The sequence below is a fragment of the Trypanosoma brucei genome, chromosome 10 (genome assembly GCF_000210295.1).
Source record: "Trypanosoma brucei gambiense DAL972 chromosome 10, complete sequence".
Classification (NCBI taxonomy): Eukaryota; Euglenozoa; class Kinetoplastea; order Trypanosomatida; family Trypanosomatidae; genus Trypanosoma; species Trypanosoma brucei.
Window position 1 is genome coordinate 68,015 of NC_026743.1, and position 21,868 is coordinate 89,882.

General features: G+C 40.8%; 11 protein-coding genes across 11 annotated transcripts; all 11 read left to right on the forward strand.

The window, feature by feature from the left end:
* On the forward strand, positions 1-1,302 carry TbgDal_X440 (hypothetical protein, conserved; the record flags this gene model as incomplete). Its single annotated transcript, XM_011778927.1, has 1 exon — positions 1-1,302. One exon carries the CDS (start codon positions 1-3, stop codon positions 1,300-1,302), a length of 1,302 nt encoding a protein of 433 aa, XP_011777229.1.
* A 526-nt stretch (positions 1,303-1,828) lies between these two features.
* On the forward strand, positions 1,829-2,242 carry TbgDal_X450 (hypothetical protein, unlikely; the record flags this gene model as incomplete). The annotated part of the gene is made up of 1 exon (XM_011778928.1): positions 1,829-2,242. The coding sequence occupies one exon, from the start codon at positions 1,829-1,831 to the stop codon at positions 2,240-2,242; it is 414 nt and encodes a 137-aa protein (XP_011777230.1).
* Positions 2,243-2,831: 589 nt separating this feature from the next.
* TbgDal_X460 (hypothetical protein, unlikely) lies at positions 2,832-3,221 on the forward strand (the record flags this gene model as incomplete). The annotated part of the gene is made up of 1 exon (XM_011778929.1): positions 2,832-3,221. The coding sequence occupies one exon, from the start codon at positions 2,832-2,834 to the stop codon at positions 3,219-3,221; it is 390 nt and encodes a 129-aa protein (XP_011777231.1).
* Positions 3,222-5,890: 2,669 nt separating this feature from the next.
* Positions 5,891-6,886, forward strand: TbgDal_X470 (hypothetical protein, conserved; the record flags this gene model as incomplete). Its single annotated transcript, XM_011778930.1, has 1 exon — positions 5,891-6,886. The coding sequence occupies one exon, from the start codon at positions 5,891-5,893 to the stop codon at positions 6,884-6,886; it is 996 nt and encodes a 331-aa protein (XP_011777232.1).
* A 1,098-nt stretch (positions 6,887-7,984) lies between these two features.
* On the forward strand, positions 7,985-9,175 carry TbgDal_X480 (hypothetical protein, conserved; the record flags this gene model as incomplete). Its single annotated transcript, XM_011778931.1, has 1 exon — positions 7,985-9,175. One exon carries the CDS (start codon positions 7,985-7,987, stop codon positions 9,173-9,175), a length of 1,191 nt encoding a protein of 396 aa, XP_011777233.1.
* Positions 9,176-10,179: 1,004 nt separating this feature from the next.
* On the forward strand, positions 10,180-12,246 carry TbgDal_X490 (hypothetical protein, conserved; the record flags this gene model as incomplete). Its single annotated transcript, XM_011778932.1, has 1 exon — positions 10,180-12,246. One exon carries the CDS (start codon positions 10,180-10,182, stop codon positions 12,244-12,246), a length of 2,067 nt encoding a protein of 688 aa, XP_011777234.1.
* Positions 12,247-14,579: 2,333 nt separating this feature from the next.
* TbgDal_X500 (ATP-dependent DEAD/H RNA helicase, putative) lies at positions 14,580-15,890 on the forward strand (the record flags this gene model as incomplete). The annotated part of the gene is made up of 1 exon (XM_011778933.1): positions 14,580-15,890. The coding sequence occupies one exon, from the start codon at positions 14,580-14,582 to the stop codon at positions 15,888-15,890; it is 1,311 nt and encodes a 436-aa protein (XP_011777235.1).
* Positions 15,891-18,555: 2,665 nt separating this feature from the next.
* On the forward strand, positions 18,556-19,875 carry TbgDal_X510 (hypothetical protein, conserved; the record flags this gene model as incomplete). The annotated part of the gene is made up of 1 exon (XM_011778934.1): positions 18,556-19,875. One exon carries the CDS (start codon positions 18,556-18,558, stop codon positions 19,873-19,875), a length of 1,320 nt encoding a protein of 439 aa, XP_011777236.1.
* Positions 19,876-19,991: 116 nt separating this feature from the next.
* TbgDal_X520 (hypothetical protein, unlikely) lies at positions 19,992-20,375 on the forward strand (the record flags this gene model as incomplete). Its single annotated transcript, XM_011778935.1, has 1 exon — positions 19,992-20,375. One exon carries the CDS (start codon positions 19,992-19,994, stop codon positions 20,373-20,375), a length of 384 nt encoding a protein of 127 aa, XP_011777237.1.
* Positions 20,376-20,462: 87 nt separating this feature from the next.
* Positions 20,463-20,837, forward strand: TbgDal_X530 (hypothetical protein, unlikely; the record flags this gene model as incomplete). The annotated part of the gene is made up of 1 exon (XM_011778936.1): positions 20,463-20,837. The coding sequence occupies one exon, from the start codon at positions 20,463-20,465 to the stop codon at positions 20,835-20,837; it is 375 nt and encodes a 124-aa protein (XP_011777238.1).
* A 24-nt stretch (positions 20,838-20,861) lies between these two features.
* Positions 20,862-21,386, forward strand: TbgDal_X540 (40S ribosomal proteins S11, putative; the record flags this gene model as incomplete). Its single annotated transcript, XM_011778937.1, has 1 exon — positions 20,862-21,386. One exon carries the CDS (start codon positions 20,862-20,864, stop codon positions 21,384-21,386), a length of 525 nt encoding a protein of 174 aa, XP_011777239.1.
* Between the last annotated feature and the right edge of the window lie 482 nt (positions 21,387-21,868).

Sequence of the window (21,868 nt, forward strand, 5' to 3'; positions counted from 1 at the left end):
ATGGTTGATGTTAATGGAACGACAATTTTGACCTCTACGGTAGGGGGGTCCTCGCAGTCCAAATGTATTAAAAACACCAATGATTTCAACAATTCGCTAACGAGGGCACGAAAACCACTTGGAATGCCTCAACTGGATGAGAAGCAACTGGAAGTGGGCGCCCCGGAGTCCACAGCACTTAACGCTCCTTTTGTAATGCCTGATGGTCTCGCAGCTCCGGCACCACCCGCCACGATGGAAAATGCGGCGCCGCCTATCGGTTTGGGTGGTCCTGTGCTTCTTGTGGGACCCGGAAGCCCATACAATGCGGGAAATCTCTTCACCATTGACAATTCACAGGGAAATGCGGCATTTGTGACACTCTGCCAGCAGCCTTCCTTCCACTATCAACAACCAGCACCACAACCTACTGTAGTGGATCAGGAAGTCGCACTTACACATAAATGTCTCCAAGAGTGCCCGCGGGCCGTGCTGGTGGCGGCTCTTACTTCCCTACTAGAGGAGTTCCCACTATTATGTCCAATCATTCGTCAACGCTGTGAAAAGGCCACAATGGTCTTACCAAAACAACAACAACATCAACAACAGCAACAACAGCAGCAGCAGCAACAACATCAACTTCAACATCAACAACAGGGAATAACGGGGCGGTTCGCTGGACTTACTCAATCTGCTGTCCCATGGGCTGCTCATCCCCCAACTGCCAGTTATGACACCCAACGAACCGCTCTTATTTCCACTGGTGGCAACTCACCGCAAACGGGGGGCTCTCGCAAGGGCCGTGGCAACAAATCCCGTGAGGAAGGCATTTGTAGCCTACACAATAATGTACGCTCCATGAACCATCTGCAACTCAATAAACAAAAAGGCGTGTATGAATGTGTCAGTGGCTTTCATTGCCTTGAAGACGGTTGCTCTGGCTCAGCCTCTCCTGCAAGTACAAAAGTGGCTCGCACTCCCTTAGCGCCAGTTGGGGTTTCACAAGTGCGCGGAGGAGACGGTCGCGGTGTTGCCTCCTTTGCTGCTATGAGTGGAGGAAATCTTATGGCAAGTTCGAAACTATCAGCACCTGTTGGATCAATTCAAGCTCCTAAAGATCAATTCAGTGATTTCATGGCTAACAGTTTGGATAGCGGACTCACTCCATTCCGTGGAGATGTAAGCCTTGGAAACAGCGGTATTGTACCGTGTGATGACCCTCAAACCGCAGAGGGAAGTGAAACTATTGATCTCGATAGCAGCGTCGTGACATTAAAAAGTATCCTGCACAGCGTCCGGATGGTGGCTGAAATGGAAGAGTAACATTTGTTTTTGTGAAAGTGGCGTGCATGCGGATGAAAAAAAAAATGGAGCGCAAAGCAGTAAAAAGAAAAACAAAAAATAAAATCAAATAAAATAAGAAACAAAAAGGAAGAAAGGAAACCTTCTCCTTCACATTCCTTCCCTCTCCCCCGTTGGCCAGCCTGGTCAGAAAAAAAAAAGGAAAGATCATGAAGATGTGCAAATATGCCGGTTTGGGGTTTCGTTAGAAATCAGATTGAAAAGTGAGTTATCCCCTTTTTATTTTTTATTTTATGCATTTTTATCCGTTGATTTGTACTTTATTTATTGCCCACATGAGTTAGCGGTTGTGATTTAGAAGGAGAAATGTCTTCTCCCTTTCTCTTTTCTTCTGGTTTTATCATATTTATTTTCTCTCTCTCTCTCTCTCTTTTACTACCGTTATTGTATTTGTCTTTTTTTTTTTTTATTTTTTATCTGGTTACGCGTCGAAAGGAGTGTGGTCCAAGCGCTGGGAACATTTGCTCAGGTGCGCGTCTGCCTCCATATGGGGCCCTTTAAGAAACTAATGAGAAAAAAAAAGGAAAAAAAAATGAAACAAATGTTTTATTGCAGCAAAGGAAACAGTCGCTGCTTTTCTCTTTTTTTGTTTCCCTTTGATCCCATCAGACTGCATCCTGTAAAGTTTCTCTATTTTTTCCCCCCTTTTCCACGTGCATTTGTATATATTTTCTATCGGTTTTTTTTTTGTGTGTTTGTTTTTTTTTCCCGTTGTGTGACAGCATCCGTATATATAAATATATATATTATTTATTTTCCTTTTTACGTATTTTATTTAATTACAACCTCGAGAAATCATCATTACCACACGTGCGCAGTCGTAACTGCCTCTTTTTTTTTCTTTTTCTTTTTAACATTTCTTCACTCAAATATGTACTTTTGTTTCCATGTGAGTGAATGAATGTGCGACATTCCGTGACAATTCTTCCGTCACCCATAGTAATCCTCATCGTATCTCTGATTTATTTTCATTAATGTTATTCGCATTATTTTTTTCTTCATTTTTTATTATTATTTTTAAATTTAATCTTTCCTTCCTTATATTTATTACTGTTACCTTCCACTTTTACAGTTATTTTATTTTTCTTTGTTTGGGGTAATTTAATTTAATTTAATTCGTGTCGTCGTCGTTGTTGTTGTTTTGTTATTATTTTCCTCGTATTGAAAGAAAAGGGGATTGAAAAAAAAAAAGAAAAAAAGAAAAAAGTGGAAATGAGAGTTGCGTTAACTGACGCAACTCCGTCGCTATGTTTTAATGAATGACACGCGTGTTTTTTTTTTTTTAAACCTCTCTTTCTTTCTTTTATTATTTTATTATTTTATTTCTCTCTTAAACACACGTACAAATTGCAAAAGCAAATACACCGAAGAAAAACACATTTCATCATTCTCATTATTATTATTATTGTTGTTGGTGGTGCTGTTTTTTTTTTTCCCTCCCCCTCCTCCTCCTCCTTCTTCTTCTTCTGATTTATGTTATCGGCAATCTTATGTTTGCATCTCTGATGCATTTATGTTTTTCCCTTTCTTTCTTTCTTATTTATTTATTTCTACTCCCTAACATCACTCATGTCTTCGATATTTTACTACCTTTTTATGAACTATTTATTTATTTTTGTGTTTGTGTGTTTATGTTTATGTGTGTGCCGGCAGCGACTTCCTGTCCTTATTATTCTTCATTATTCTTTGTATTTATTTTCTGTTTGATCCGTTTTTTTTCCCCCCCCTTTTTACTCTGCCTTGTTATGTCATGTCTGTCCTTCTTTTTCTTTTTCTTTTTTGGTTTTTACTGTTGTTTTTTTTTACTTTTTGTATATCTTCATGGTAATTTATTTCCCCCTTTTGTTTTTTTCTTTCTATTATATATACGCAATGTGTAACAAATATCCCTTTAAATATAATATCACTGTGTATGTGTGTGTGTCGCGCACCATTTGGCTCATAAATGTCATGTACCTCATTTCCCTTTCTTTCTTTTTGTTTAATTCATTCTTTCCTTTTATTCATTTATTTACTTATTTACTTAATCTGCTTTTTATTTTATAAAAAATATATATATATATCCATCCATCCATATATATATATATTAATATATTTATTTATATTTATTTATATAAAAGAGTGCTGATATCAAATCGTTTCGAATTTTAACTCGTGTTTGCTTCGGGTTTTTTTCTCCTCCTCCTCTGCTGAATTGACAGGCGATTATCCAATGGAGATGGTTGATATTATTATTGTTATTATTAGTTTAACATATGCGTGTGTTATTTTTTATTCTAACGCAAAAGTGATGAAGAAAAAATAAAAAGAGATTATCTGCAACGTTTTTTAAAAATAAAATAAAATAATGACTGTTGTTATTGTTATTGTTGTTGCTGCTACTGCTATTATTATTATTATTATTTTTAAATAATATTATGAATATTTATTTCCTTTCTTTGATGTGTGATCGCATCTACTCCTCATTTTTCTCGAGTACATGTACCGAAAATGCCATAAATTCCGCTATTTTTTTTTCTTTTGCGTTCGTGTGGTGACAGAATTGTGAAGAAATTATTCAAAAAAAATAATAATTAAAAATGAACGAAAAAAAAAAGACGAAATAAAATAAATAATTATATATATATATATATATAAACAAATATTGATAAATTCAAGACGGTTATCTAACATGAGTGTTGTACAAAAAAAAAAAAGAAACAAAACAAAACAAAAAAAAGAAGTGAAGAGTCGAGAAATTATAAAAGTGGTGGAAAAGTGCCTGAGAAGGAGTGACGGAGGGAGAAAATATGTTAAAATATATAAATATATGTATTGTATTTTGTTTTTTTTTCTACCTCCCATTCCTTCTATGTTTTTCTATAGATTTATAAATAAATAAAAATATACGCAAGAAAGCGTGTCTGAGTTTATATGTGGTCACTGCATCAATTTCATTACGAGAAGGACCGGCAAGTGACGAACCGCAATGTATAATAAATATATATATATATATATATATATATTTCTTTTTTAGCATATTTATATTTATATCTATCGGCATGTTCATATTCGTTTCTTTTTTCTTTTTTATTTGGTAGAATTCTTTTTGTTTAACTCTTTGGCATTCCATTTCCCATTCGTCCTCTTTTGCACGCAAACGTGTGGCTGAGTGGTGGAATCTGCCGGTAATGAAGAAATAAAACACTAAATGACAATTAAAAAAGAAGAAAAAAACAATAATGATAAAACAAATTCACATTTCTTTTTTTTTTTTAAAAGAAAAAGATGCGAAATTATTAACGTAATGAATTAAACAGGTGACTATTTGACAGAAAGATGTGAATAACTACAGAAATTTGAGAGAAAGAGAAAAGAAACGAAAAAAAAAGGACAAAAAAAAGAGGGAATAAATCAACAAAGTAATATGAAAAAAAAATGTGATTCACGTATATATTAATGTATGAAACACATTTATGTCTCAATGGATTTTGCTGCTTTTTCTCATTATATTTATGTTTGTCTCTCGATGTATTTATTTATTTATTTATTTTTTAAATATGTGAAGGAATTTATTTGTGACGCGTCAGGAACTCCTCGCGCCTGTTATCATTTCACGTAATGGAGAATAAATAAATAAATATTTATATTTACGCGCTCGTTTTGTTGAATTCTTATCCTTCATCATATCCATTGTACCATTTTTATATTTATAATTCATCTACTCAATTTTATTCTGTTTCTTGTTTTACCTATTTATTTTTCATCTGTACACGAATTAACAGATTGCGTTTAGCAATTATCAATTCAGTTCCAAAAAGAAAAGAGAGAAGGCATATTCTTTCTGTGTATGAGTTCGCAAAAAAAAAAAAGAAAATGTTATTAAATGTATTCACGTGTCGTTTTGCTTTCTTTTTTTTTTTCGTTTCCCCTTCACTCCGCTCAGACACTCTACAAGGAGAAAAAAGATGTTTTCTTGTTGTTATTATTATTATTATTTCGTTCATATTGTTTTGTTCTATTCTGTTTTTTTTTTCCTTTTCCTTTTGCTACCCGGTGCGAAAACGGTATCTTCTTTAATTTGGTGAAGTGAGCGAGTAATAGCTATTTAAAAAAAAAAAATAATCAAACGATAAAAGTTAAAAATGAAAAAGGAAATGATGATGATGACGATGACGATGGCGATGGTGAATAAAATAGGGAGAAATGTACGATTGACTCCCACTTATTTCATTCCATTCTTCCCTCTGTTTATTGTTTCTTAAATATGTGTTCTTATTCTCACTTTTATTTCGGTCATTTCTTAATACATTACTGCCTGCTCTTCTTTTTCTCTTTTTTTTTTTATTTCAACACGTTGCGTATCAAATAGTAATACACAATAGGTGACGAGGAGCTTCCTTCCCCTCCTTCCCTTTTTTCTCCTTTTAAAAGATAAAAAGAAAACATTAATCACAAACATATCTGTACGTTTGGGAGGAATAACGACGGAGGGAAGGTACACATATTTTCATTGAAAGAATCAAAAATAAAAAATCTTTAAAAAAAAATATTACATCACACGCCTCTCATGTCTGCAGATGGAAGTGGTGAATTGCCACCCGTAATGCTCCATCGCTATCCGGTAACACTTGGGCTTCCCACGGCGGATCCATATGCACTTGCTATCGAGTGTATGTTACGAATTGTTGGGGCACATTACAAAAAAAGAGATGGAGGACTACCCGTTACACTCGAAGTGCCAGTTGATGGTAGAAATAAACCTGCGATGAAGCGACATGAGGGTCTCACGTCATGTTTACAATTAATTGAGTCCGCCACACATCAGGACGCGGAAGTAATCACATCGGCACTTGAACCGGAGGCGTTGTGTGTGCGACTTACGGCTGAGGTGGTGTTAATACCCGCGTTTGTGTATATAACGCATAGTGATGCCGGAATTTTACGTAATGCCATTCAAAAGGCGGTAGAACCAAAAGTGGCGAGCATGTGGCAACGGTTCCGCGGCTCATATTCCCGTCACGTGGTGCAACAAACGTCTTTTTGTCGGTCGTATAAAAATATGGGTGAAGCCATCGAGAATGTGGAGCGCTGCCTTCGGGCGATTGAAGCAATTTGTTCGATTAACACGGCTGGTAATGGGATGTTCATTCTTGGTACTGAGAGACCATGCAGTGCTGACGCGTTAATATACGCGGCAGCTTCCTCTTTTTTTCACGCTGATTTTGCTTCCCGCCAGGCATCAGGCGATATTATTGCAATGCAGCAGCGGTTAAGGGAAGGATGCCCCACATTACTGACTTACGTGGAGCGACTCCGTGGGTTATATTTCGAAGATTACAGTGCCTTCTACCACCTGCGTGCCCCAACCTGTGGAATGGAGGGTGAAGCTACGCAGAAGGCTGCAGAAGAAACTTTTGTTAGGGGACGGTGGAAAGTTTTGGCATTCACCGGCGTTTTCTCTATCACATATTTTCTTGTTGCAAATATAGATGTCTTTTCGGCAGTTCTGCTGCATTATCTGGAGGATGACGGGGAAGAAGAGTTTTTAGAAGATGAAGAGTGAAGAATCTCCAACAGATCACTCAAGTGAGTGATACATGAGGTAAAACAACAAAGGGGAGGAAGAAGCACCAGAAGGGAGTTGAATGAAGGAGCGAATGGAGTCCAACATTCATGAATGCGGGACGATATATATATATATATATATTAATGCAAATAAACATGTACGCATGAGAGCAGCGCTTGAAGGGAACGAAAGAAATAAAAAAAAATTACGGATGTTTGAATGACAGATCCCTTTACTCTGAGAAGGTTCATCATTCAGCAACGCCGTTTCTTTTCCTTCATCTTCTCTATTCTATGGATTCTCCTGTGCCATGTGGGTTCGCGTTATAGTTGTATGTGTTGTCCCATTCTATTCTCCCTTTTTTTTTTTAGTCTTAACGGGCACTAAAAGTGAGGGCCGTTAAAAATTTAGGCACGAGCAGGGTGCGGGCGAGGGACTTCCACTAACAAATCGTCACATTTCTCGTTTGTCTGCCTATCTTTCTTTTTCTTGTTTTTTTTTTGGTATTTCACAGGTTTTCACAACAGAAAGCGTTTCGTTGGTGTGTGTGTGTGTGTGTGTGTGTGTGTGTGTGTGTGTGTGTGTGTGTGTGTGTGTGTGTGTGTGTGTGTGTGTGTGTGTGTGTGTGTGTGTGTGTGTGTGTGTGTGTGTGTGTGTGTGTGTGTTTGTTTGTTTGTTTGTTTGTTTGTGTGTGCACGTTAGCGGTAATGTTTACTTAGTCCCTATTTCGCTACCACCTATCAGTTTTGGTGCTGTTTGTTTTTCTTTTAGTTTTCGTGCAAAAGTCTTTGTTATTGCCTTTTATTGAATGTTGCTTTACTGTCAATGTTCCCCGTTCTTCTGCTTGTGTGCTTATCCTATTCTATCGCCGTTGATATGCGGCATGCAGTAGGTTTTCCTCCTTGAAGAAGGTGAAGGCAAGGGACCATTATTATTTTTTTTTTATATTGCGGCAGAAGGTTGCGGAAGCTACTGTCAGTTCAACGATACTCAAGCGGTTACGCGTAAGCAAACAAAGGAGGGTGTTCAGGACACTATAAATTACTTCACAGTTTATTTACCTTTAAATCGTAATTGTCTTCACGTTTGGGTAAAATGCAGGGCAGTTGGTCGGTTTTGAAAAAGAACTGTTCTAACTTCTTCCCTGGTTTACTCGCCTTTGCCCAACAGACGCAAGAGGCATACGGCATTTGGCTCCGAATTTATAACCGTCAACAAAAATATGGCCCAACAGACTTCGTTGAGCAGAGCGAAACATTTTCACCCGACTACCATAAACGCTTCCACTCACAAGACAAGAACATGTGGGTTGACAAGGAGCTCTGCACGGAAGTCTCCCAGAAGGAAGTGGCGCGTCTGATGACGTACAAACTTGACATGTGGCGTATGGCTCATTGCGCTGGTGCGTTATTGGCCACGGGTGGTTATGCCATTCCCTTCGGACTCTTTTGGCTCGCAAATGATACGTGGGTTCCATCATCTTTTAACCTTACTGGAGAGGAACTCCGGGCGTGGCGTGAAGCTCAGGACCTTTACCGTTACCGCAGTGCGCCGTCATATCTTACGGATACGAAATGGCACTTCGATTTTCATGCGTATCCATGGAATGAAACACAGGAACGTGCCTGGGATGACTTGTTTGAGAAGAATGATGTTCGACGTGACCCTAAAGTGGTACGCCCCGCCGCTGAGATGTATGACGGCTTCATCAAGTTTGAGTTGATTCGTCGCAAGTCTCTTCGTCATCTTTGCAGGAGCATGAACATTCCCACCTTTCCCATGCTCGCCCGCCTTTGCAATGGTACACGGGTGCGTGACTACTGGAATTTGGCATGGTGTGAAGATTACATGGTCATAACGCAGCGACTGCACGAGTCCATGACGGATGAGGAACTATATGACTATGCGTGGCGTCGGTATCTTGCCCCTTATGATAAGAACCTCAATCGGGAACAGCTTATGGAGCGTGTAGAGGATTATTTTGAGTTCCTTGGCCCTGACTTCGTTGCCCATGGAAAGGCACCGAATCTTGTCATTTTAACCAATTATGTCCTTGGTTATTATAACGACCCCGCTTATCTGGAGGGAGACATATCGGAACTCGACAAAAATGATTACGACCACTTAGCGAGTTGGGGGAAAGATGCGTTTCTGCGCCGACTCGAATTTGAAAACGGACCTCTAAGAGATCAGGTGGAGGCGCACACACAACGTTTGTTGGCGGAGCGTGCAGCGATTGCAAAGGGTGATAATGCAGCCGCAGTGGAGGGCCGACACACAGCTTAGTTACTGCGATATCAGCAAGTTTTTGTATTGTGTTGTGTTGTTGTGAATTTGAGTGTGGAGTGGACTGTGTAGGAAGAAATAGTAGTAGGTGGTTTCACGCGCACATCAGATTAGGGAACGTAAAAAAAAGGAGAGACAGATCTGGGAATGAAAGAAAGGAGGGGGATGTTAGGACGCTTGTGTACCTTTCTCGTATATGAAGTCATGTGCAAGCTACGCTGATAGAGCAATAACATGGTGACAGAGTGAAAGGCAAAAGGCACTTGCAGAAGGGGGAATTTTTGTTTTCGTATTTGATATTAACTCTCCTTGTGTTGTCGCAGCGACTGTTCTCGCATATAACATAATTGCGCACATGACAGCATGCATCAGCAGTTTTGGTAGCATCTGCCTCATGCCAATGTTTGACAGTCAAAGGTTGAAATCATGTCATGATGGAGGTGGTTCAACACCTCAAGGGACTTTTTTTTTTTGAATATTTTGGCGATGCCTTCATGACGTTTATGCGGTGCAAGAAGCAGGTTCCCTTTCTTCTTTTTACTTTCCAGATCTTCATCGGAATGTCCAATCGAAGTTTAGTGTGAATGAATGACTTTATATTTGTCTGTGTCCTTTTTGTTGTTTTGTGGTCTCCCATCTGAAACTCATTTTATTTTACTCTTTCTTTTATCTCATTATGATTTTACTCCCTCTAGAGGACAAAATCACGTTTATCACCTCTTTTTTCTTTGCCCATTTAGGTAGTAGAGGTCACTAGGTCCTAGTTTTCTTTTTTAATTCCACTTCGCCACGTTACTCCAATCAAGCAAAGAGAAAAGGTAAAAAGAAGGGGAGTGAGTTGAGTCAGACAAGAAAAGAATACGTGGGTGGACGCGGTGTGATAATATAAAGGCGTGAAGCAGAGGGATAAAGGTAAAGTAAAAGAGAAGTGGGAACGGTATCCTATTTTCACGCACCGTATACCATAGTGAGTTGCTAACACCGTATTTGATTACTTACGGAATATGGGCAATGAACCTGATGAAGCCCGAGTGGGCGGGGTGCCTGAAATGCCAAAGGTATATGAAAAGAAGCGCACCTGCACAGATATTGTGTTCCTGTGCCTTTTCTTCGTTATGTTGTTGGCTTTCGCTGCTTTAGGCATCATTGCTTTTGTGGACGGCGAAGCGAAGGATTCCCTGAATGGTCGTGACAGAACTGGGCGTTATTGTGGTAGCGGCTCTCCTCCAGATGGTTTCGCTGACAGTATACCTGAGGGTGCACCTTTTCAAAGTAAAGTCTGGGGTGAGAACAAGTATCTGTGGTATCCGTTCCCATTGAAGCAAACGGCAATGTCGTTGAACCCACTGCTGTACCTCAGTTTGGGTCTGTGCGTGCAGCAGTGCCCAATGGCAAATGAGAGGTTATTGGAACGTCTTTTGAAAAACCCCTCTTCCGTAACTGAAGAGGAGAAGAATGCCGTGAAGGTGTACTCGTATGGAGGCAGTTCAGTTGTGGAGAGTAGCGTGCAAACGGTCAATCATGCGATTCCGGTTTACCACACGGGGCCCATTTTGGGGCGGTGTCTTCCCACCATCACTCAGCCACCCTCCGTGCGCGAACTATTGATGACTTCAGAGTATAGTCAGAGGGTTTACGCATTTGTGTTGAAGGGTGTACTGGAGGTGAAGGCAAGTTGGAAGGTTTTTCTGTGCGCCGCCGCTGCATGTACGCTCCTGTGCTTCATTTTCTTGTTTTTGGTGCGTTTCCTAATCAGCTTCGTCGTGTGGGCGTCCATTATTGCATGCTTCCTTTTGCTGTTAAGCGGTGGGTGCATATGCATTCAACTTTATCTTAACGACGGTCACTTTATGAACCTCCATTTAGACGTCACGAAGTACTCTGTTCTTTTGCTGTGCGTTGCTATTGGGCTTTGGATCGGGGCGCTGGTGTATGTTTTTGTCATTATTGGAGCATGCCCGAGGATCCGCCTGGTATGCGCCTTAGCGAAAATCGCATCGCGTGTTGTTGATAATGCGCCATCAACTGTGCTGTTACCGATTCTAATGAACGTGGCGATTTTGTGTCTGCTGGTGTGGAGTATTCTCGTTGCTCTTGGCTTGTACAATGCTCGGAGAAAAACTGGGAAGATTTCGTTCGTGCCCGTAACCGACGCTATTGGCATTAATGACGGTTCATTCAAGGGAATCGGTGACACAAAATTCTACCAGGGGGTTGTGCATGGCGTGGAGCACCGCTACGCATTGGTTTACCTCTTATTTGGAGAGTTGTTTGCCTTCCTGTGGTGCGTATCATTCCTCAACGCCGTGTCCTTTACATCAATTTCTTTCGTCTCGACATTTTGGTATTTTTCGAACCTTAATGGTGGTAAGAAGAGGGTACCATTTTTCGGGGTGCTGAGAGCGTTTGTATGGACAGTGTTTTATCATGCAGGAACGCTGGCGCTGGGTTCTCTTCTAATTGCTATTCTTCAGATCGTTCGCATATTACTTGTTTATGCGGCAGAAAAGGCAGAAGAGGCAGTGGACAGACATGACTTAATCCAATGCTTGCACTGTTACTTGCAGTATGCTCTCCTCTGTTTCGAGAACTTTGTGAGTAGTATCAATAAGAACATTTACGTCGTTGTTTGTCTGACCTCCAGGAGCTTTTACACATCAGCCTGCACCGGCCTCTCAGTGCTTAAGGGTCATTCCTCTGATTTGTTCCTCATCTCGTGGATGGTGTTGTGCGTAAAGATTTTGGGAAAACTGTTTGTTACTGTCGGAACTGTCGTGACTTCATATTTACTTTTTAAGCACACAACTTTGGAACCGGGGGTGGATTCGATGATAATGCCTCTCATTTTAATTGGTATCGGCGCATATTTCCTCAGCGGTCCCTTTTTTGATGTTTTCGATTCCTCCACACTCGCCCTATTGATTTGTTACTGCTACGATCACCACATCAACCAATCGGTTGGAATATTTTACGTTCCTGCGGAACTTGAGCACCAACTGAGTGACTACTCTCAGAAGAAAAAGTTGCGCCGCCTGAAGAACCAACAAGCGGCCGCACATAGGAGAGGTTAAAATGAAAAAAAAAATGAGAGGGTTGCGAGAGTATATTGATATGAATTTAATCGTTAAGGCATGTTATGTTGTGTTATATTATTTGCATGCATACTTTGCTCTGCATCATATAAAGGGGTCACGTATTTTACTGGCTGTTTTCCATTTTTTTTTTCCATTACTGTTTCCGCTTCAACAACTCCTTTTTCGCTTTTTTTTTCTTCCATTTGGGCGTGCCACTTAATATTTGTTTCCTCTGTTCCTCCCCTACTGTTTTTCATAATGTTTTTTTTTGTTGTTTACTCGACCGAATTTTCTTGTATTCCTTCCTTCTCTCCCATCTGTTGCTGCACAATATACTGTCTCTTTGCTATTTAAAAAAAAAAAATCGGTGAGGTGGGGAACCTCCTTTAAAAACGTTTTGGAGCAGATGCGGATTTCTTCTTTTTTTTTTCTTTTGTTACAATGTGTTTAATAATTTTTTGAAAAAACAAACAAACAAACAAACAAAACTTACCCTTTTAACACTTCTTCATAACCGCTGCGGTGCTTCTCGGGCTCATAACCCATTACTTTCTTTCTCTTTCAGAGTTGATGCTTTCTCTCTTTCTTTCTTTCTTTCTTTCTCTTTACCGCATGTAAAGGGAGGGTTAATGCATCCCAATAAGAAAAGTAAAATTTTTTAGGCTTATGTTTTATGTTTTGTGTTTTCGAAAAATATTTGTATGTTTTATTGGTGTATCAAATAGAGATGACTTTTGTGAAATAGTCGATAACGGCAGTGATAACGATAAACGGAATTTTTTTTTCTTTTTGACTTGAGGAGTGGTCTCATCCTTTTGGTTGTTATTGACGCTTGTTTTTTTTTTTCTTTCATTTCTTCATTCTTTTTTTCTTCTTTGTTTTTCATATCCTTTTTTTTTGTTTCGCAATTATTTACATTTATTCCTCCCTTTCGTATCTGTGGGGGAACATTTTTGTTGTTGCCTAATTTCTTTTTTTTTTGTTCCTTTTTCTTAAGTCGTTTCATTTCATAATGTTTTTTTTTGCTTTTTTTTTGTGTGTTTGTGTTTGCAGTACCATATGGTGCTGCATTTATATTTTTATGTGTGTGTGTGTGTGTGTGTGCCATCAGTGTGTTTTTTTTTTTGGGAGGTATTCTGTACAAAATCGAAAGAAAGGAAGAAAAAACGAAAAGGAAAGAAAAAAAAAGAATGAAAAAAATTAAGAAAAAAAAACATCTCCAGATATTTTGCAAGCATATGCGGTGGCTTGCTGAAACGCATCTCTTCAGTATAATAAAGATGAGTTGTGTTGTACCTCATTTTTGTTTCTGTTTTTAAGTTCCGTAAGGCCGCTTACTTTTTTTTTGTGGCGGCTTCTTGTCGTCTGCTGATGTTGAATTGTCTTCCGTTTTTTTTTTGTTGTTGTGTTTTTACTGTACCTACATTTGTTGTGTTCACAAATATCAGGTGTTATTTTGTCCCACATTACTATGAAACTCGCTTCTTTATTATTGTTGTTTTTACCATTCAGTTGCTTCTCTTAAAAAATATATAAAAAAAATTAAAAGAAATATGTGCTGCGTCTCATCTTTTCAATACGTTTTTTCCCTCTTTTTTTTCCCCTCTTCCTCTACTCTCATTTTCCTCCTTCATAGTTTTAATTGTTTCATAGTTTTAAAAGGTGTAGTTTAAGGAAAAGATGTGCACATGTAACAAATGTTAGCGCTTCTGGTGTCTTTTTTTTTTTTTAATTGCCATTATCACTATTATTGTTATAGTCATTATTAATCCTATTATTGCTTACATATTTCCCCCCCCCCACACACACACACTTTTTCTGCTACATTCTTTTTTTTTTTAAATTCGAGGGTGCGGTTGTACGTGCCACTGGAGGAGGAGGAAAAACAAAAAAGAATGTAGCAGAAAAAGTGTGTGTGTGTGTTTGTGGAAAAAAAAGGATACTGATGAGTGCAAGAAAAAAAAAGAGAGAGTTGGTTAAGTGTATTAAATTTTAATTAGTTTTGTTAATGATCGTGACTGCCTTTATTTTCTTCTTTTTCTTTCTTACACCCAATTTAATGGTGAGTTGTGCTTTTTTTTTTGTGAATTTATTCTTACCATTTAATGTTTATATGGCATCAGCATTTTATGTGCCTTCAACCCCAAAAATGTGATTTTACTCGCTTTATTGTTATCCATTACACCTTTCCCTCACTTTCTCCAATACTTTATTTTAAAAATTTTTGACAAATAATATATATATATGTATAATTTTTCTAGTCATTGACAACAGGTTAGCAACAAGATTTCAAAAAAAAGAAAAGAAAAAGAAGTTAAAGATAAATTAACATGAGTAGTGGTCTCGCTGACTTTGACGGAGATGATGTGCGGGCGCCAGTTGTGGCTGCGCAACCGCATATTGGTGTTGGTCTCGGAACCCACAGTGCCGTTGCTCTCGGCGGTTTCCAAGATTTTTGTCTCAAAAGTGAACTCGCCAACGCCATTCGAGAAAACGGCTTCGAACATCCCAGTGAAGTGCAGCATCAGGCCCTTCCACAAGCCATGCTCGGTGCAGATATCCTTGCACAGGCAAAGTCTGGTATGGGTAAAACAGCCGTGTTTGTGTTTGCTTTATTGGAGCAAGTGGAAAAACCAACGGATGGGCAGCGACCCTTCTGTCAAGCCATCGTCATTGCCCATGCACGCGAGTTGGCATATCAAATTGAGCAGGAGTTCAAGCGTTTCAACAAATACTTGCCGCATTGTACCACTGGTGTCTTCTTTGGGGGCGTCCCTGAAGACGAGAACATAAAACAACTCAAGAAGGAGGTTCCCGCAATAGTGGTGGCCACACCAGGTCGAATTTGTTCCCTCATTGAGCGAAAAGCTCTCGACGTGTCGCGTGTTAAGTGGTTTGTTGTTGATGAATTCGATCGCTGCCTAGAGGATGTGAAAATGCGTCGCGATGTGCAGACGGCATTCCTTAAGACACCGAAGGAAAAACAGGTGATGATGTTCTCAGCCACCATGACGGAGGAACTGCGGAATGTGGCGAAGAAATTTATGTCGAACCCCACTGAAATCTACGTTGACCAGCGTTCCAAGCTTACACTTCACGGGTTGGCGCAATATTACATCAATGTGACGGAGGCACAGAAACTTCGTAAGTTGTGCGACATCCTCGACGCTGTTGAGTTCAATCAAGTCATTATATTCACTTCCACTGTTGAGCGCTGTGAGGCTCTCAGCCGTCAGCTGCAGGCTCTTAAGTTTCCCTCCAAGGCGATTCACTCTCGCATGGAGCAGGCGGAGCGGTTGGTTGTGTATGAGAGCTGCAAAACAAACCAAGCTCGTATCATCGTCGCCACAGACATCTTTGGCCGTGGTGTGGATATTGACCGTATTAATCTTGTTGTACAGTTTGATATGGCGTCTGATGCTGACTCGTACCTTCATCGTGTTGGTCGTGCTGGTCGCTTTGGTACGAAGGGACTTACGGTGGCATTCCTCACTGAAGAGGAAAAGGAAATTAAGCGTGAGAACCGTAAATATACTGACCAGGGTATCATGAAGGAAGTGCAGGAGCGATTTGAGATGCAGGTCCAGGAACTTACTGACATCGCCACACAACTGAACCAGAGCCAGTATATGAACCAATAGAAAGGCGTAGTGAGTGATGGTAGCGTAAATTGGATTTACTGGTTTGGGTAGTGTGGTGAATTAAACGTGTGGAGAAAATGCGGGATGCGGGTGTTGCGAGGGACGGCATTATGGAAGGAAAATCAAGGAGAGACCAAATGAACAAAGGTGGTGAAAGTATAGTCACGCTCTGTGGAGGTGAAACTCTACTAATGATGCCGTGTTGAGGAGGAGGAGGGAAGTGGGGAATCATGTGCGCACACGTGTCTTTGCACTCCGTGCTCCGAAATAGACAAGACAACATGGGACAGCGGTAGTGCGGTGCGTTTCTTCCTCGTTTCACATGGTGGTGCAGAATTTTGTACTTTTTTTTTTTCAAATATGCTGTCTCAGTCCACACCTTTGTTGTTTTCCCCTCCCTTCTCTCCCCCTCTCAGCTCTTCTAACAGTTTGTGACGCTTCCACTTGTGGAGTCCGATCGCCGTATTTTCTGTTTGCTTGACCGTATTGTTTGGAATCCACTGCGTGGGGAGTTTTTCTTTGCGCGGAAATCCAACCAGTTGCGGTTCCCTCCTCTGCTTCTGTGGAGCGCAGGAAGTGTGTGGGGGGAAAGGTGAAATTGTGAGGATATAAACGTCGGCAAGACACGTAGCGGTCATCATCTGATGTAAAATGGTTGGCGTGTGTTGTGTGATTTCCCACTCGCCCACCAACACATGGGAAAAGAGTGAGTGGATGAATAAATGGAATTTTTCACAAACTACAAAAAGGTGACGAGAGACGGATATATGAAGCAGGAGGGGATAAAAGGGTTTGTGGAGAGAAATTCACTTCGCTTTCGGTGACCTCAGTGACGAGAGAGGGAGTAAAAAGGCATTAGATAGACTGCGCCGCTGACCTTTACACATACCCTTGCTCATGTTCTTCTCACATTCTCTGTCCTGCCCTTTTTGTTGTTGTTGTTGTTGTTGCTGCTGCTTCCTTTCGCCTGTTGCTCTTATCCAATCGGTGCGCACCAACATTAACGGATATGAGGTGAGTTGCAACATGCCCTAACGGTGGTGTGTGTGCATAGATATGCATGTATATATATATATATATATACATTTATACATATACGTATATAAACACAACGAAGGAAGGGCTTCAGCTTCAATTTAATCCTTTTTGTGGGGTTGAGGAGTACCGGCCTTTCAATAAAACATGAAGGAATGTACCGAAAAGGCAAAACGGAATACAAAACGGTAACTCGGAGCTGAGAGGGACGGAGGAAAGATATAAAACACCTAACTCAGAAAGGAAACTAAACGCCAACAATGAAACGAAGCAAGGACAAGTGAACGAAAGGAGAAAAGAAAAAGGGAGCTGAACTAAAATAAAAAAGAAAGTGATAATAATAATAAGGCATTAATAAAAAATGTGAGGGAGTAAATGCTACCTATTGTAGCATCTTGGTGAATGAATCTATGAAGGGAATGAAATGAGAAAGGGGGAAGAAAAGAAAAAAAAGGTGAAGGGTAATATCTTGCGTGTGCTGTTTGTGATTTAAACGTTTGCGGGGGATAGGAGAGGAAAAAGAAGAGCTAGGGACTGTTGGAGTATACGGAAGAAAATATATTCAGCGGGGTGCGGGGGAAGAAATAAGACACATTTGATAAAAGCAGTAGCGCACGTTTATGGGTTTGCATATGTGTTATTTGGAGGCAAGAAGTCTTGGCGAAGAAGCATACGTTTACTCATTAGAACGAAAACTGCTTTGATGTTTCTTCTTCTTTTTTCCTATTTCCTCACATTCCCACCCAGGTCCTTAAGCATCACGACATGTATCACCACGTGTCCTTCAACTCGTTTAAATCCTGAGGGATTACTGCAGCGAGGAGCGGAAGAACTGCGGAATGCACGCAACCGGTGAAAGTAAATAATGAAAAGGGGCAAAGGGGCAAAATATATGTGAACTTCGACGTAGCTTGTGACCCCATTACAGGACCTACGTATGTATGTCGCCATACTGGTTACTTAAATGAGGCGTTTTTTTTTTTGAGTCGTTCATGCTTTATTTTTATTCATTCCATTTTCGCGCCCTTGTTATTGTTATTGTTAACTTCCCACTGGTGCTCTCCTCCCGTCGTACGCCAGATTTCTCTCCATCATTTATGCTTTGGCTTTGGCATCCCTCGCCTCATTTCATCCCCCCTTTTCTTTCCTTCCTTCCACTTAAATAAATAAATATAAATATATATATGTTTAGGTTAGAGGTTTTGTTTGGTGCTAATGATCAGCATTTTGACAAGTAATTCCGTGGCAGGAACTAGAGAACATAGGAAAAAAAGGAAAGAAAAATAATGAAGTTGTGTGGGTGTGGAACCGCTCTGTCCCCCCCCCCTCTTTTTGTTTTTTTTTTACTCCTCCTCTTCCCAATGCCGGCTGAAGTTTGTGGGAATTTGCGCAACGGAAGGAGGAGGATGAGGAAGAATGACATATAAGCAGAGGAACTGAAGGGGATGACGTTGGGAGGCCGTCACGCCTTGAAGGGATTGGAAGTACCGCCCCTTTTATTCTTGGAATTATCTGCACAACAAAGAGGTTTTTTTTTTAATTGTTTCCCTCTCTTATTTCTTGAAGTTCACTCGGAGGGAAGGAGAGTTAGTGAAAAAAAAAGGTAATGAAAATAATAATAATATAAAATATGACCTTGAGGACGGGTGAGAGAGATGGCTTCTCCCTCCCCACACTACTACCATATATATATATATATTTGCATTTTTTCGTGTATTTTTTTTTCTCAGTTATCTTATCTTTTTTTTTAAATATTTGGTTCTCATTTTTATATAAATACGTTAGGATTTGTTACAGTCCGTTTCGAATTGTTCACGAACATCTGTTAGTTTGCAGGGGGGCACACTCGGGCGCCATGAACGTTTACGGCAAGGACCAGCGAATTCATAATGGCTCCCGCACCAAAGCGGAAAGTTGGGTAATGCATTCCTTCACCGCCATTACGGGTTTGCAAGCGTCTTGCATTGCAGTTTGTTTGTTTCGTATGCGAGGTAGGTTGGATAATGTACTGCAAAACAGCTACTTCATTACTTCTCCATTGCAACTTAACCCGGTGTATCACTCGCAATCGTGCGCCCTGGAGGTAAATGAAGACATCGCAATGTTTCGTAATGTTACATACACCATCACAGGCGAGAATGTGGAGTACTTTTTCTCGAGAGGTGCCTTTAATACTCGGATACTGTTTTTCCTCGTTGCGATGACTACCTTCATTGCGCTTGTTAATCACACGCTGTTGTGGTTGGATATTTCTAAGATCCGCTACCATTTTGTCGTGATACGAAAGGATCCATTGGCGGTGTTCCAAGTATCGGCTGCAGTTGCTGGAATTTTTCAGAATTACATAGTAAGTCGGGAACATAAATATATGAACGACTACTTGAACACGTGTAACGCCCCAGATCGCCCGTCCTTGCATTCCGTCACGCCGTTTATTGAGCTTTACCTGCTATTTGGAGGAACACTTGTCACTTTTTTAATAAATTTCCTAATTGCCGTTATTCTGCGATGCCAGAAAAATCCCAAGGAGGAGCTTATTCGGGAAAATGAACTGATGCAAATGGAGAAAAGTATGACTGGAGAGCTCCCATTTTCTGGGGATCAGTTAATGCTGTCGCAGCGTTCGCGGGGTGACGCAAATGTGAGTAACTCATCCATTCCTAATCAACGGCTGGCCCACAGCAGAGGTCCTTCAGAGGGAAAAGAATTCCGACATGTTGACCCACTCGCATCACCCACCTCCCAATTATCATTTGCCCGTCGTGACTCGGTACCAGCGAGTCGCGTATCAGTTGCGCGGGAGGGTCGACTTTCACGAGGTGAAAGTGCGAGACGGGCTCTTCCTTCTCAAGCGTCTGCATGGCCTCCGGTTAGTGGTAGAAGGAGTTTTACCGGACCCGTGTCAGCACCAGCATTTGATGATATTATTGGAGACTCGACGCATAGATAGCGAATATAGAAATGTTGAACGTGTGAATTAACTTCTCACACACCCCTTCTTTACCCCACCATTTTGCATGTTAAACCCTACATGTGTGGTCGTCCCCCTACTCTCCCCCCCCCCCCATGCGTTCCCGCATGTCTTTTGTGGTGCATTTTTCTGCCATCTTTTATCAATTCCAAGAAATCCATTGTCCGATATATGTTGAAACATCAATCTTTTATTATTATTATTATTATTATGCTGATGATTCGGTGGGGTGGGGGACAGTTGTTGCCACTGTCATTGTTTTAACTACGGGCACTTTTCATACTCTTTTCTTTTTCGTTTGTTTAATTGTTTGCTCGTTTGTTTCGGGGGTGGGAGAGGTTAGGACTTATAATACAAAAAGAAAGCAGGAAGCTGTGGGAAATCGAGAAGGACGTCCGAAAGAAAAAAAGGGGGGTTGTAGTCATGTTGTCTCGAGGCGTAAATGTTCGATGGGAAAGCATGATATTATCGTTTATTGAGTTTTACCTGCACATCCCTATACTTGTGTGCATGTGTTTTATTACCTATTGCCTTTACCTTTCCTACCAGTGTTCTTTTCTTTAGTGATGTACTGTATTGTTATTATTATCATTATTTATAATAGAGGCGTGATCTTTTGTGTGTTTGCTCTTCCTCCGCCCCGGCTGTTTTGTAAGGGGCGACGCTTTTCATCATTTTTTTTTTTTGCAAATGATTTCGTGTCGTGTAAGGAAAAAGTATCACTTCCGCAAACCAGTCGAGCAGGTGGTCTGGGGTACATGGCGACAAGTAGTAATTATTCGATGCAAATGTTTTTTTTTTTCTTGTGGCTTTGTGCGCTGGCAAGCGGTTGTTTCCTCTCCCGCAAACACTGTTGTGTGTACTTATATATAAATAAATACATATTTATGTGTTGCGCTTTGTTTTGTCTACATATGTATGTGTGCGCGTATGCCACGTAAAAAAAAAAATAGGGATAAGAGCAAATGACGAGCAAGCAGGAGAACTATGCGCGCACGCCCACCGTCGATCTGACGGTGCAGCACGAAAAGGCCTATCAGCGCCAGACGGCCGTCAATGAAAACATTCGCACGGCCTCGAAGAAGCACGTGAACCGCAGTGGGCACATTCGTTACTCCAAGAAGATCGGTCTCGGTTTCGCCACGCCCAAAGCTGCCATCAACGGAAAGTACATTGACCGCAAATGTCCTTTCACAAGCAATGTGTCCATTCGTGGCCGTATCCTCCGTGGCGTAGTGCACTCCACAAAGATGCGCTGTTCCATTGTCATCCGCCGTAACTACCTGCACTTCATCCGTAAGTACCAGCGTTACCAGAAGCGCCACCGCAATATTACCGTCCACTGCAGCCCCTGCTTCGACCCGAAGCCTGGTGATGAGGTGGTGGTTGGACAGTGCCGCCCGTTGAGCAAAACAATCCGCTACAATGTGTTGCAGGTCGTCTCGAAGTCCGCCGCCGATAAAATGGGGAAGAAATTCTCCAAGAATTAGGTGCGGGTGCTCTTTTGTGTGTTAGGGGAGTGAGCGATGGGGCGTAAACTGGCATCCCACACTGGCATTTCTCTCTGCCTTTTTCCTCTTTTCTTCTTCTTTAGTCACACTCCTTTCCTTTCCATGTTGGTATGGATTATGTTTGAATTTTTTTGGGGGAGGGGGGAAACGGTGATGGAGGAGACAAGACGGGTGAGAGGGAAGGGAGACGAGCTGGCGGTGTCATTGACTCTTTTTCCCTTTGTTTTCTTTTTCCTCATTACTTTTACTTTCTTCGTAAATGGAGTTAATAGAATTTTACCTCATTATTACTATCCCTTTTTTTTTTTGTGATCCGTTAGCACATTTCCATCCTTGGTTATCTGTTTTGGTATCAATATTCTTTTCGATTTCCTCTTGCTGTTTCTTCTCTCTCTCTCTCTCTCCTCTTTTTCGTTGAAATGTAATGGCGGTGTTAATTCCATTGCCTTACTTACACATTG